This window comes from Cebidichthys violaceus, unplaced genomic scaffold (assembly GCF_023349555.1).
Source record: "Cebidichthys violaceus isolate CVI_PGR_0920_01 unplaced genomic scaffold, fCebVio1.0.p SCAF_40, whole genome shotgun sequence".
In the NCBI taxonomy this organism is placed as follows: Eukaryota; Metazoa; Chordata; class Actinopteri; order Perciformes; family Stichaeidae; genus Cebidichthys; species Cebidichthys violaceus.
In genome coordinates, this window is record NW_027176595.1 from 277,414 (window position 1) to 292,500 (window position 15,087).

The window sequence follows — 15,087 nt, forward strand, 5'->3', positions numbered from 1 at the left end:
GCAACAGTTGCAGTTCCTCACTGACACCACTGGAGGGCAGGAAAGACTCATAATTGTCAATACGGTTCGGTAGTGCCTCCACAGTGACCAATTGATGATAACGAACATGATCATGAGCACGCTCTCATGTCTGCTTTGACGCAACCTTGACGAAATTAATATCGCCGTTCCTCACTATGTCCACTAGAGGGCAGTAAACACATGTGACTCTAAAATTAATTCAGGAAAATGGCATCCTGCTTGTTGCCAAAATACCATTATTCGAAGCAAAGACTGATCCACACACCAGAAAACAGTTGAACAAATGTGACAATTGTCATTTAAGTAATCACAATTGTAAAAGTTGTATATATTAATATCAAAAACGTTAATATTGATATTACTGTACACAAGGTGGCGCTAATGGGCGCCACAGGCTGCTGTTTAACACGAAGTAGAAGAAGAAGAAGAAGAAGAAGAAGAACGCAGCGGAAGAAGATGTGCGAGTTTCGTTTCCGAGTGACCTACTTAGCTTCTTCTGTTAGCATCAGTTAATAATCTGTATCTCCTACAATGGAACTGGCCATTCTTACGATAGCAATTATAATTTTTTGATGGCAAGCTTCACATTTTCCACCCAAGAAGCGATTCAAAAATAAATGAGCATTGCTAACTTAAAGCATAGCTAAATAGACTAGCCATTGTTAGCCTCTTTGATTGAGCTAGCTAGGCTGGCTGCGATTAAAATGAGTTGTCAAACGTTAGCTGCGTTGTGCTAATACTAACGGCTGTTAGTATCAGCGAGTATCGATTGCTAGCTGATTTAACGCTTACATATTTAGCTATCTTGGCTCAACCTTGGATGTTTAGTGTGGTAAGTACACTTTGTTATAAGCTAACTTAATATCATTTGAATGTATTAGCCTTATCAGTTAGCATCTATCTCAACAACTAACTAGATCTCAGTCATGTTTGAGGTAACGGTACTTGTGGTTGTAGCTAGCTTTGTTGTTGCTAACATTCTGTTGACACCTGACTTTGGTGGTAGTAATGTCCAGCTATAGGTGGCTGTAACACTGCTGTGAGACAACAGACAGTCAGTTTCAGGACGGCTACGTGCGAGCTGCATATGTATAAAGGATTACATTAAAGAATAATGTTCTGAAACGGTGTTTCCTTTACCCCACTATGATGAGGTGTGGCATAAGCTTGGCAGTCAACTGATGCACTTTACACATAAGGACCAAGTTATTACTAGGTAGTTGGATTATACTTGTTTTGCTGTTTTGAAATAAGATGGCCATTTAATGTCCATTTAGGGTATTTTCACACCCTTGTATTTTGTTAAACTTGTAGAGAACGAAATATACTTCTTTAAGTACAGGACACACAAAGGGTGTGGTAGGAGATCTGTTTTAAAGAGGGTTCTTTAGTAAGTCAGATGATCTGTGAGGACCACGAAAATAGCAGCTTAATTTCCATAAAGTTAAAAGCTGAACAACATGTGCTTCTGGGCAGCATTTCCCACCCATCTTTGCTTTAAGATAAATAAATCGTTATAGCAAAGGTAGGATATATTGTGATCTTTCAATTTCTTGCTCAAATATTGTTCTCACTACAATTAGCTTTTTACATCCAAATCCCCAGCCATTATAATTACGTATATATTTTCCAGTGTGCTTTGCCCTGGTTTTTAGAATGTTTTACCACATCTGGTGTCTGCTACTGTCGTGAATACAAATAACCACGTCCATATCTATATAACAACAAAAGAGTACTTCAGATTCAGCCATTATACATGGTTTACTCACTTTTGTCAATTAAGAGAAAATTGAAATAATGACTGTGTACTTTTTACATTATTATAAAGTCCTTCATCACTTGTTCTAGCCCAAACCTACACTAACAAGCCGTCATATTCTTCTGTATTACAGTCAGGAAGTGACTCTTCAGCCCCATGTCTGCTGAGGCTTCAGTAGGCAGTCATGCTGCTGACTCTGCCCAGTCTGCTGTTTCCCAGCCTGCCTTCCACAACACAGATGAGTTTAGAAATCGAGGTCTTCTGGGGAGCAAGTATGTCAAATTGAATGTGGGTGGCTCACTACATTATACAACTGTTCAGACATTAAGCAAGGAAGACAGTCTGTTGCGGAGCATATGCGATGGAGGAACAGAGGTTTCCATCGACTCAGAAGGTGAGTGGATGATGTCTGATGAGAACTAACATTTTCACTGGATCCACATTGTTATTGTTGAATGTCTTGAAGGCTGTGCCATTGATATGAGAAATGTTCATAGTATGTAATATGATTCCTTATGTCTTAATAACATACTTATTTCAGGTACCCTGTTTAGAATTTACATGAATTATGACAAAACTTTAGTTTTACATCAGGATTACCTTTTAAGCATTACACTTTTATCATAGAGTATTTTATTCAGATGTGAAACATTATTTATACAATTAAATGAAACTGTGCAACTTCTGTTAACTTGGACAACAAGTCTCACACTTATGGTGTCAAACATCTAAAATACTGTTTGAGATTTGACAGCAAGATGTTTCACTCTCGCATGTTACAGGATTATCTGCACTGACTGATATTAACTTTATCTTGTGTGGCCCATAGTACTGGCTGTATAGGAAAGGTGTGTCTATGCTAGCTGTTTCCATAGCAAATGACTGGGTGCACACCGGGGCCATTAGCCTACGACAAAAAGTAATTAAGATTACTGAAGATTGCAAATAACTGAAAATGTGTTTTCCTGCTGGCACAGGTTGGGTAGTTTTGGATAGGTGTGGCCGACATTTTGGACTTGTTTTGAACTTCCTGCGAGATGGCTCTGTACCACTTCCAGAGGACCACAGAGAACTGGATGAGGTTCTGAAGGAGGCCCAGTACTATCGGGTCCAGGGACTGGTCCAGCACTGCCTCAGTGCCATGCAGGTAAATAGCTATTTGGCAGATTAAACAAGAAACCTAAAGACATTACTTTAGACCCTGCTGTTTTTATGAAGGGTGTTTCACATTGTATCCTGTAAATTGATTATTGATACTTACAAACAAGTGTTCCCGATGTATTTTATTGTACTTTCTTTCTGTTTACCTTCAGAAACAAAAGGATGTATTTGAAACTGTGTGTCGCATCCCCATGATCACCTCAGCCAAAGAAGAACAGAAGATGATTGCTACTTGTAGAAAGGTAAATTGCATTTTATCTCAATCAAATAAACCACTGACAAAAGTGTTCAGATTATCAGCTGTGCTAATAGTCTAAAAGCCTAATACTGTGTACCAAGGGTTGAACTCTTTGTCTGTCCAGAATTAAAAAGAATAGATGGTTTGAAGTGATTTAGAATTGTGAGAAATGAAAATATTATTTATAGACTACATCATTTCTTGGATTAATTTGTCTCTTGTCTCTACAGCCGGTAGTAAAATTGCAGAACAACAGAGGAAACAACAAATATTCTTACACCAGGTAAAAGAATAAGGCTGACCGTGCATGTGTCCTACAGAGAGTGTGAAGGAACAATTTGAAGAGCCAGATGCTGCCATAACAAACTATCAGTGCTTCATGTGTTCACTTGACCATCTCTCTTTAGCTTCATTATTTGTAGTTTGATGAGAAAGTGCTTATTAATCTTCTCAGTTTATATTGACTTCCTCACTGTCTCTCCCCTGTGACCAGCAACTCTGACGATAACCTGCTGAAGAACATTGAGCTGTTTGACAAACTGGTGCTACGATTTAACGGCCGCGTCCTCTTCGTCAAAGATGTGCTTGGGGATGAGATCTGCTGTTGGTCTTTCTACGGGGAAGGTCGCAAGATTGCTGAAGTATGCTGCACTTCCATTGTCTATGCCACAGAGAAGAAGCAGACCAAAGTAAGCGTGACATACACCACCACATACACCAAGTCCTTAGTTTGACATTTTAGCACAAAGATGGGAATCACCTCCAAAGATGACTAACACACACGTATCTGATCACGAGGCGAGCTTTACCTGACATTATGAGCCCATTATGAGCCCTTTATCAACCCTTTCCGTTAGTCTGCATTTCTGCAGACTTTGCCCAAGGGAATTTCCCACAATTCATAGATAGCAAGGTTCAAATCAGGGAGTAAAAAGTATATAATATATATACCCACTATTGTGCATAATATATTTTAACGTGATATGCTGCAGCAGAGTGCTGTCCCATTCGTATTTACACCATTTCAAGCCTTACAGTCTCTCACACATTTCCCAGGTGACGTCAGTAAGTCCTTGAGGTTTAAGGCCTTGGGGGGGGGGGGGGCATTGAGATTGGGCCTAGCTTTGTATTTAACAGAGAGCGGCATCAGTTCTCCCATCTAACTCTACGCCAGAAAGTGAAATAGCTGTATTATTTAAAATGGCATTGTTGTATTCAAAGTAGGTTACTTTATTATTGCTAATATGTTGGGGGTTTTTTCAGTTATTATGGTAAACATATTAATGTAACTACTCTAATCTCAACTGATTGTTTTTTAGGTTGAGTTTCCTGAGGCTCGCATCTTTGAAGAGACCCTCAATATCCTCATTTACGAGAATGGCAGAGGATCCGGTCCAGGAGGCTTACACCTTCTAGATTCAAGAGGCTCAGCTTCATCACTGGGAGCTGAGGAAGAGGGAGCGACGGGAGGCGACAGGCGAGTAAGACGGATCCACGTGAGGAGGCATATTATGCATGATGAAAGAGGGCCCGGTCAGCAAACTGTGTACAAGGACTAATAATGTGAAACATGAGGCTCGGGAGAGTGAATTTCTATATGTTTGTTTTTTCTTGATTGCCAGAATGAAAGAGATGTCCGTGATCATAGCAATAGCTCGGTAGCTAGTTATGTTGTTAAAATATCTTTAATACGTCGCTGCACAGAAATGTAGGAGTCGGTGACTGTAACTGAAGTAAGGGTTGTTTGGACATCAAAAATGCTTCTGTTTACAAGAAAACAAATTGTGTACATTATTTAAATAGGAAATGTGTGAAATTACCTGGGACGTGAAACTGGCATAAATATTGCTTTTCAAATGTTATTAAGGAACCTCCTGTATGTTACCGAATGGGCCTAAATCTCCCAGCCCACCTGTTAGAGTGGGTGTTAATGATATGCACTGGCACCCTCCTCTGTTTGACTTATAGGAAACACTGTCGGTCTGTTTATTCAGGGTGTGAAACATCGGTGGCCTATTCATAAGTTGGACTGATATGCTGCATGGCAGTAATGAACAGAGGATGGTCAAGCTTAGCCTAGATGTGTTAACACTGGAATAAACCTGGGTAGCCATTTAAGGAAGGTGGTCTATGAATGAGATTGTTGAGCAGCTCCATTTTCTTTATTTAAATTATTACTGCTGTTGCTTCAAGATGTTTTTATTAATTAATTTATGAACCTAATTTATTGTTTGGTATTTAACTTTTGTATTGTATGCAATCTTTGTGTTAACTAGTGCTCAAGTGAGTTTAAATTGTTGGAATGATATGATGCACTGTACAGCACACACCAGATTTTGAATTTACTCCTGTAAATGACTAAATAGTGTACTTACATTTCAGTTTAATGTTTCATGAGGAACCGTGATCATTTCTTTGATATTGTGTTTTATTCTGAGCCATGATCTTTCACTTTCGCTTCATGTTTTATACTGAACCACTGAAATTTGCTGCAGGTAATTGGCCATACAGTGATGATAGGCAATTAATGCTTGGTTTTATTTTGATTACCCATGGGAGAGGATATACATTTTCTTTCTGATATTCTGATGTTTTGAGTAAACCTAATCTCTCTGAATATTGGGGGAAAAAAACATTGAATGAGAGCAATATGTATCTCAGACCCTTAATAATATCACCTTAGAATACCTTAAAATATGCACTAATATGACTTCCGTCCTATTGTGGTCATGGGAATGTTCTGAATAAATTACTTGTGAAATCAAACTGAAGCTTCTTGGTTTTTATTTTTTCCTACAAAATAGTACAATAAAAAAATTAACTTAAAAACATTCATGTTGACAGAAAACAAATGGAAGTTACTCACAAGATATTATTTACTGTTTTACGCTTGATGCTCAATTCAGTGGCATGAATTATTTGGATATTATTCAACAATACTGTACCCTATTTATCTGGAACAAAACCTAAGTCAAGATGCTACCTCTTTACTACTGCACTGTCACACATTGAATTAATAGATATTTGCAAAATAATATTACTGAAATATAAATAAATAAATTCTAAGTCTTTAAAGAAAATGTAATAATGAATTGTGTAGAAGTTCTTTGTTGCTATGAAATATGTGTATCATTAAATAAAAGACTAAGTAAACGTATTACCATGAGAAAAACGCTAGAGATTATATTTACGTGTGAGTGTGTGGGTTTATAGTTTTTATTTTGACAGGGTGTGGCGTGTGTCTGGCCTGATGTCACTTCCGGTAACTTCCTGGGGGGGTCTCCGCTGCCGCCAAAAAGAAACCACTAAAGCCAGTAATGATGGTGTCAGAGAAAGAGGCAAGAGCTATCCGCAAGTTTGTGTGTGGTCAGCTCCGCGATGAGCCGAACCTCAGGTATTGTTAAAGCATTTAAGAGTGTTTCAGTGTTGTTTGTACCGAGGATAATTGCGCAGGTCTGTGCGCTTCCGTTGTTTGCGTGATTGTTGACAGTTATGTCGCTAACTTTGGTCTACATGCAGTTAACGGTAATACACACGGGTATATAACGTTACCTGTTGAATCATTCAAGGATCATCAGTTAGTTCTAACCAGCTGCATGTTGCGCATTTAACGACAACATTGCTGTCGCTGTTACTTTAATGCGCCATTTCTCAAAAAGACAACTCAATACGCACACCTGACGATGTTGTGGTTTGTCGGGTGCTGTCTTCATCTGATTTAAAATCCGTATAGTCTGGGTTTGTATTGATGTTTAGATGTATGTCTCAGTCTTTAATTGATAATTGCCTGTTGCTGTAAATAACTTCCTCTCTCTCACACCATGATGTATTGTTTATCATTTCTTATTGCAGCACGCTGACCTTAGGGATTTTAAAAAGGCGATATCTGGCTCATGTGCGATGTGAATCATTAGGTCCAGAAGCCAGAAATATCATGAGACAAGTGGTTGAAGAGGAACTGATGAAAATGCAGGTTTCTGAATTCTTCCTACACCGCTTGTTTATTTAAATGTTTTAGAGTTTTTAGTTCTGTAGTGTTTTACTGTCATTTGTTTAATTTGTTTTTCCTGCCAGGACAATGACGCAAATGGAAGTGAGTTGGAGACCAGCAAGAAGCCCCAAAACAAAAGGAAGAGAAAAAAAGGAAGGGACGAAGTGATAAGTGGGAAAGAAGAAGATGATGATGATGATGATGATGATGATGATGATGATGAAGAGTCCACGGCAAAGAAATCACGTCGTCAGTCAACCTCCTCATCGGGTAGGTTTTTTTTGGTCTTTAATTTGCATTTAGATGCCTGAAGTTTTAACAATCTACTGCATGTTCTACTAAAAAGAGCCCATCAGTCCTTGTTGATGTCAAAAGGTCTTCTTTTGTACAACCAACCGTCTGAAACCCACAGATATCCAGTTTACTGTGACATGAAAAAGAGAAATATAGAAAACATCACATATGAGACATTTGACTTTTGCAATGCCTCAGGGACGCCTTGACCAAACAGGAATTTGGGGTCAATGGTCACTGAGCTTTAGCAAAACACATTTTTGGCCATAACTCAAGAATGAATATGCTTACAATATTCAATTTCTCACAAATCTTTAACACACAGCTGCGAGGCTATAATTCTATTTTCCGTGAGTTTTGTTGTTTTCGTTGTAAACCATTGTGTTTTCTTGTGCGGTTCATGACAGAATCGGTGGACGAAGACAACTGCAAAACAGGAAGTGAGAGTGAAGAAGAAGAGCGACTTAAATCTGAATCTGAGGATGCAGAGCAGGAGGTGAAAAAGTCACAGCGAAAGACAAATGCAAACAGTAAACAACAGATAAGCAGTGAAGACTCAACCGACGAGGAAATAAATAAGTCAGAAGAAAACGATGAGGACAAGAGTAACAGTGAGGACGAACCGAAAGAAGTGGTGATGAAGAGAGCGAATGCTACAGAGAGTGGAGGGAAAAGAAGCAGCATTACAAGTCAAGGAAAGAAAACACCACAGAGTGATGAAGAGAAGGAAACCGACACGGACAGCAAGTCAGAAAAGAGCGACAAAATCAACAGCAATGACTCCTCAGACGACGGTGAAAAGGGTGACTGCAGCTTTATACTTGCATATCCAGTACTTCAGTGTTTATTAATTTCACGTTGTTTTTTTTGTTTTTTTATGACTTGATATGACTTTTTGTTGTGTTATGCAGAAGAAAAAGTCTCGGTGGAACACAGAAATAACGACTTGGACTCCGATTCATCATCGCTCCCCTCTTTGGAGGAAGAACAGCATAGTGGGGGAAAAAAAACACAAGATGATAAAAAGAAGAAAGCCCCGAAAAAAGAGAAGAGCGCCAGAAGTCAAAAGGTGAGGCTATGAGTGATGTTATCAAGCTTCGTAAACATTTAATGAAGTCTGTCCAACCCTTTGTCCTCACTCCTTATATTGAGTAAAGGTGCCTCGAAATTCTCTTGATCGCCCTCCGTGTTTTGAATAGAGTCGAGAGACAAAGTCTAAGATGAATAGTAGAAATAAAGGGATAGTCAAAACGTGTGTGTGTGTGTGTGTGTGTGTGTGTGTGTGTGTGTGTGTGTGTGTGTGTGTGTGTGTGTGTGTGTGTGTGTGTGTGTGTGTGCGCGTGTGCGCGCGCATCTTCTCTCCTGGGATTCGTCCTGCAGGATGATGACAAAGCTGTGGTGAGGCTGAAGCGGTACATTTCTCTGTGTGGTGTGAGGCTGAATTACAAGAAGCTCCTCGATGGCTGTCGCTCTGTTCGCTCCCAGGTGGCTGTTCTGAAGAAGGAGCTTGAAGGTCTTGGTGTCCATGGTCAGTGGGAATGCATTCACCTGTCAACAGACCACACATTCTGGGAGAAATTCCAATTATTTTTTTTTACGTTTGCCCATTATAAGGTATCTTGCATGTATTTCCAGTTGATTGTAACGAACACCAAATGATCTAACTTTTCAGGCTGCCAAGATGTTTACCAAGCACCTACCTCTGTAGTTTGTTCTTAACTTCTCAGGGCTTTTACATTTGTCATAATTTCTACTATACAGCGAGATGGTTTTGATTTGTCGTGCTTAAAAAATAATATTAGACGAGCCCAAAACAACCTTCAGTAGACTGTATGTTTATCATTTTGTAAAACTGCTGTGTGCCATCTGTGACCAGTGTGAAAATGTAACTGTTTTAATTTGTTTAACTCGGGGAATCATTGGTTAGAGTGATAACGTGTGTGTTTGTTTGTTTGTTTGTTTGTTTGTTTGTTTGTTTGTTTTCACACAGGTCAGCCATCTATTATGAAATGCAAAAAAGCCAGAATGAAAAGAGAGGAATCTCGGGAACTAGCTGAGCTCGATATCAGCAACATCATTGCCACAAAAGGTAACTATTTGTTTCTTTTCTTGAGTGTTGACACCCATCACCAATGTGATTTTTCCAGGGGGGGGTTTCACAATTTTGCTGTATGTTCCCCACAATTTGTGTGAATTCCATTTGTTGGCTTATTTATTGTGCATATATCTAATCAATACAGGAAAAATCTACTTGATTTTACATCTGGATCTATTTGAATTCTAGATAAGCAAAAAAGTGTAAATGCATTGGCCTTGGCAGTCACAGGATATTGGTGGGGGAAATGATGGGAACATTGTTAATGTGATGCTTACGCAATAGTTTGTCATTATACTGTACTTTTGAGATGAAGAGTTGTAGACATTTACTAGTTTCTCAAATAGAAAACTCTCCATCATCCAAAACAATATCAAACTTGTTGCATACGCCACACACTGAAATAATATATTTGTTATATTTATATAAATATTTACATTTACTGAGGAAGATAATGTGGAAACCTCTCCCCAGGTCGACCGAAACGCAGAGGAGCCTCGGCATGGCAGGAACAACGCAGCCCTCCGTCCTCTACGTATCTGCGCTCTCTGAACTCTGGCTCTGATAGTGACGAGGAAAACGACGCACACAGAGGACGGAGGAGAGCCACAGACTGGGCCAACCTGCAGGGGATCATCAGTGATGATGCAGAGAGCAACTGACTGTTCAAGACGCCATTTGGATACGAGCATTCCCTTTTCTTTGTACTACTTGTGTTAATAAATCATTTTGATACCATTACAAAGTATTTTTTTTTAAACCTTTTGGGATTTCAAATTTTTTGTATAAATAAGGTATAGTATTGTTATGAATACATTAACGTTTGTTATAGTTTAAATAAAGCTATTGTGATTTTATGGAACAACTATTTTTTTTTTACCAGGGAATCAAAGCATAAAGATTTTTGATTGAACGAAAATCTGCAGAGGACAGAAGTAATTATAGAGACCAGATGGCAAAGTAATGCACTAGTGCCCATAAAAAAAAATGGCAAAGAGCAAATTATAGTCTTTTCAGAAATTCTGGAGTTGCGCTACACAACTTTTATATTGTTACCCTTGGAAATGTGTGCGGAACGAATGTAAGAAGGCTCTTGGATACACGGAGTATTTCGCAGACGGACCGCTCCGTCTTTACCGTTCCCTTCACACATCTATAGTCCGCACGCACTCCTTCAGGTCATTGCGATATTTCTTGTTAAGTACTTTAATGGCCGCACATTTGTTGCGTGTTTGTGTGAGTACGGCAGCATTGTTATGCTGTTGCTAATAAATGTGTCATTACTGTACTCCGACATCGTCTGGATACAAAATAATAACTGCATGAATGTGACCCTCAACCTGCTGCACGTAACCCGTCGCTGATATCTCAAAATATTACATTTCATGTATAGGCTGGATCAAAATGGCTTAAACGAATACTTACTATATATTTTTGTAATTATTCATATTTTTTATGTTTTTGTTTTATCTCCTAGGTTATACATTCTTCATTAAATGTTTCTTAACTGGGGCGAAATGTAATAAATTGCACAAGGCAGTGACTGAAGCATACTTCTGCACATTCTCTATGCCAGTAGAGCGTAGAATCGTAAAATGACATCAAGGTTAGGGTTAGAGGAAGAGGATTGTAAACAAACAGGAAAAACAACTTATTGAAGCAAAAAGTAACAAGGGACATCATGAAGTGATAATTGAAGGTATAGCCTGCAATCACAGAGCCAGTCTACCAAATTGGTGTATACATTACACTGTATGAATGGAGTGAGATTATAGATATTTGTTTTTTCAAAGCCAAGCCCCTTTGCCACAGAATATACAATTTCACACAATGAAAAGAATACAGGTTCTACAGCCCTTTCCTTGTAAATGTTAGTATATTTTCGAAAGTTAGATTAACTTAAACCCCAAACTACACATTTCATGCAGGAATGGATGATGATGCACCCGATGAGGCCATGGCTGACTTCAAGACGAAGCCCCTCGGAGGATGGGGTGTTGCTCAGATAGCGGCTGGCACTGGGCTTACTATATATGCCGTATGGGTGGGAATCCTCCAGCCAGGCTTCCGAAAAGTCCCCTTGAGGCTACAGGTATGGTCTACACCTTCATAACACTTTAAATAACTATTTAACTCTTCTTGTTTAATCTGTACGATTGTTTTTATCTGAAGCTCTTTTGAATTTCTTCTAGGTCCCGTACATTCCTGCCAGCAAAGCTCAAGTAGATCATGTAATGACGATGTTCAGAGGTCGAAAGGGAGGCCTTGTGGATTTGGGATCTGGTGATGGCCGCATTGTAAGTATATGCAAGCTTATTGGGCTCCTTTTTCTTTGCGCTGGTTATCAATGTTTTTTGACCGTGGTCATTTTTAACCCTCGAGGTCTTGGAAGCACATCGGCAGGGTTTCACTCCTGCTGTTGGTTATGAGCTCAACCCTTGGCTTGTTCGCCTGGCCAACTTTCATGCCTGGAGAGCAGGCCATCATGATGAAGTGTCATACCGACGGGAAGATCTCTGGAAGGTTTGACATTTATCACTTGTACTATGGCATTAGTAACACTCCTGTTCAAATTTGCAAACAGTTGCTACACCACCATTAAATGACAAGATTTCACAATATTACTGTAATTTGCAACAACATGATAGTTGGATTGGAAATGTCCCCACTCCTAGAAGAAATGGTTAGCAAGAACAACACAGTCGGACTCTCTCCATCTAAATGCTGACGAAGGAGTTTTGTATTAGCAAATATGGATGAGAATTGACCAAACATCTTTTTTGATAATACACATACAGGTTACCTAGTGTTCTAGGTTGCACTTTAGGTTCACTTTATTCTTCCATTTGAATAGTACTGAAAAAGCACTGGTTTTTTTTGCATGTGATCATTGTATTTGTGATTTTTAAAGATAAATTGTTAATAAAGTGGCCTATTTACAACTTACCTTGCATCTCATCACAGGTCGACTTGACAGAATGCAAAAATATCACAGTATTTTTGGCTCCTAGTGTGGTGAGTAATATAATGAACCAATATAAACCAGAATAAAGACTATCTCATTCCAGCACACAGCCAAGCAAATATTGCAGAAAAAAAGAAGAAATTCAGCTTATTAAAAGTTAGGTGAGATGGGGGGGTTACCCATAGGTATTGCTGAAACTCTTAACTGTCAGTTCTATTGTTGCACTGGTTTTGTTATTTGAAAAAAATAAAAATAACATGTAAATGTTCTTCCACTCAGAGTTTTTTTTTAAGAAGGCAGCCTTGCTTCTAAATTGTTTGTAATACCCTTTAAGCCAGGTGGCTGCAACTTGTTGAAAGGAACCTGGGTATCATAAAGTTACATTTTTTTTTAGATTCCTGATGTTAAAATAAAATCTAAGAATAATCGTTCAGCACATGGTTCAGATTCAGTATCATGGGTCAATTTCAGTAAGTTTCTGTTGACGTATTACAGTAATGTTTTATGTGCTCTTATGTTCCTATAGCTTTCATTACTGCAGCAGAAGTTGCAGACTGAGCTTGCTGATGATGCCTTAGTGGTAGCTGGTCGTTTTCCCTTCCCTGACTGGACACCCTGCAGGATTGAGGGACATGGTGTGGACAGAGCTTGGGCATATAGCATGCAAGCACAAAGACAGCACATCTTGAAGAAAAATGACAAGCTCACAGATAGCAACCTAAACAATGAACTAACCAAAGAGAAAGGATCCACTTGAAGCTACATGGATGTTCCTAGTCTTTTGCACTCTATGATGGTAACATTAAATCCTACCGTGAGTCATTAACTTACACCTAATGAGATGTAAATACCCTTTCCTGGAAAATTGAGGACATTTTTAACCACGTTTGAACCAGAATCTCCCGAGCAAGGGTTTACCATAAGAACGCTGTATATTTTTTAAGAATGACCTGCCTCTGGGGACCAAGCTTACAAATGTTGTATCATCTGTATTTTATTCTGCTGAGTTCAGTATATGCCACAAAACTGAAGATTATTTTATGTTTTAAGTGTTATTGAATGTAGTCATTATTCTTATTATTGTTATTATTACTTAATATTTCTTATACAGGCCTATATATAATTAGACAACTTCAGAGGAAATTTTGGATTCTATGATGCAGCTAGTTTTCTACAGGTAGGATGAACACAAAATTAAAAGGCTTTATGTGTGACGCTCAAAGGCACTTAGTGCTGTGGAAATGTCTTCACCTCAGCTAGTGTAGAATGTGTCTCTCCAGCCTCTGGATGTGAAAGGTGACTAGTGTTTTTCCCCAGTCTCACAAACAGATTGTAACACTAAAAAAAAACAGCAGGGCCCATCGTGTATAAAGAGTACATACAATAACTGTTGCTTTTTCTTTAGATTTTTTAGTTTTTACCTTGCTGTGATGGTTTCTTCAACAACAAAAACAAACTTGCTCTAATCTATGTATTTATTGTACATTGCCCGTTCTCATGTACCATGTCCTTAATTTGTCACTTTAATTCAGGTAACGTGTGTGTAGCATTTAGGTGAAATCCCACTTTGGCTGACATTCAATATGGGTTTACAGTGACTAAAACATTGTTTTAATATATTGTTTACAATAAATGATTTAAACAAAATGCTGCATTAACTTCACGACGTACGTCCTTCCAGGATACAAGTAACAGCATTAATCTGTATGTTATGTAAAAGGGAAAAAAGGGGAGAGAAATCTAAATGTTCTTAGAGGTGCAGATTTCATCAAATTGTGTAATAATGCTTGGAAGGTCCTGTAGATAATAACCCGTTTTGAAGGGAGTAAGCGTTTACACGCTACAGAAAGACAATATTATATGAGCATTTTGCATATGTTTTTAAGTATACGAATATATAAACGTAAATATATAACGTAAATGTATTTTTAAGTAAGCAGATGTTTCAGTTAAAAGTCACTGTTGCTTACTTTTTAATTATTATTTTTTGCATAATGTTACTCAAAAACTTTGTCAGTATTTGTCCAAAAAATGCGGCAATTTTAAAAGATTTTAACCGGAGATCGTGCTTTTATTATTGTGACTGGTTTGACACAAGCTGATTGGTTTGGTTTATTTCTGCAGCAAAAGAGGAAGTTGCGAAGCAAACCCTGTAACCAGCACGCTAGCTGTATTCTTGAGCCGCCCTAAGCATTGAGAAGGGGAATAACAGGAACAAGCGCGCGTAGTATTATATATTTTGTATAACTGTATATGTGTCAGATGTATAACTTAAGTGTGCATATTCACCCGCTTTGAAATTACAAACGGTAAAGGCAAGTTGTCGTGACCAACAGCCATAGAATAATGTCAGTTTGACAGCTAGCAAGCTAACGAAAAGTATGTCTTCATCCTTCTAGTAGAGCTAGCGAGTTAGCCATCCGCTGCAGCGTTAGCAACTGGGTAACTTAGCTTCGAACCGCTTGACACAGAAAGCTAATTATCGTTGCACGTTTCTCCGGTGCTGGAGCCGGTGTTAACTAGCGTTAGATGTTCCGCAAAAGCAAAATTCCATATTTAACTA

General features: G+C 38.6%; 4 protein-coding genes across 5 annotated transcripts in view; all 4 read left to right on the forward strand.

Annotated features, from left to right (window-relative positions):
* The first annotated feature begins 473 nt into the window (after positions 1-473).
* Positions 474-5,945, forward strand: kctd13 (potassium channel tetramerization domain containing 13). The gene is made up of 7 exons (XM_068728025.1): positions 474-853; positions 1,914-2,174; positions 2,758-2,927; positions 3,094-3,183; positions 3,410-3,462; positions 3,673-3,868; positions 4,499-5,945. Exons 2-7 carry the CDS (start codon positions 1,937-1,939, stop codon positions 4,736-4,738), a joined length of 987 nt encoding a protein of 328 aa, XP_068584126.1. The 5' UTR covers positions 474-853; positions 1,914-1,936; the 3' UTR covers positions 4,739-5,945.
* Positions 5,946-6,454: 509 nt separating this feature from the next.
* hirip3 (HIRA interacting protein 3) lies at positions 6,455-10,297 on the forward strand. Its single transcript, XM_068728062.1, has 8 exons — positions 6,455-6,573; positions 7,032-7,152; positions 7,254-7,440; positions 7,872-8,267; positions 8,376-8,533; positions 8,845-8,992; positions 9,455-9,553; positions 10,034-10,297. The coding sequence occupies exons 1-8, from the start codon at positions 6,497-6,499 to the stop codon at positions 10,219-10,221; spliced, it is 1,374 nt and encodes a 457-aa protein (XP_068584163.1). The 5' UTR covers positions 6,455-6,496; the 3' UTR covers positions 10,222-10,297.
* Positions 10,298-10,694: 397 nt separating this feature from the next.
* Positions 10,695-14,117, forward strand: antkmt (adenine nucleotide translocase lysine methyltransferase). Of its 2 annotated transcripts, none has more exons than XM_068727966.1 (6): positions 10,695-10,737; positions 11,488-11,651; positions 11,752-11,856; positions 11,942-12,082; positions 12,524-12,574; positions 13,051-14,117. In XM_068727966.1, the coding sequence occupies exons 2-6, from the start codon at positions 11,490-11,492 to the stop codon at positions 13,279-13,281; spliced, it is 690 nt and encodes a 229-aa protein (XP_068584067.1). In that variant the 5' UTR covers positions 10,695-10,737; positions 11,488-11,489; the 3' UTR covers positions 13,282-14,117. The 2 variants fall into 2 exon arrangements, with proteins under 2 accessions (XP_068584067.1, XP_068584068.1); XM_068727967.1 differs by lacking the exon at positions 10,695-10,737 and adding an exon at positions 11,187-11,258.
* A 570-nt stretch (positions 14,118-14,687) lies between these two features.
* xpo6 (exportin 6) overlaps positions 14,688-15,087 on the forward strand; it is a 14,736-nt gene continuing 14,336 nt past the window's right edge. Inside the window, exon 1 of the mRNA XM_068727837.1 lies at positions 14,688-15,087. This exon is cut by the window's right edge and continues 372 nt beyond it. The gene's annotated coding sequence lies outside the window, so the exon portion shown is untranslated.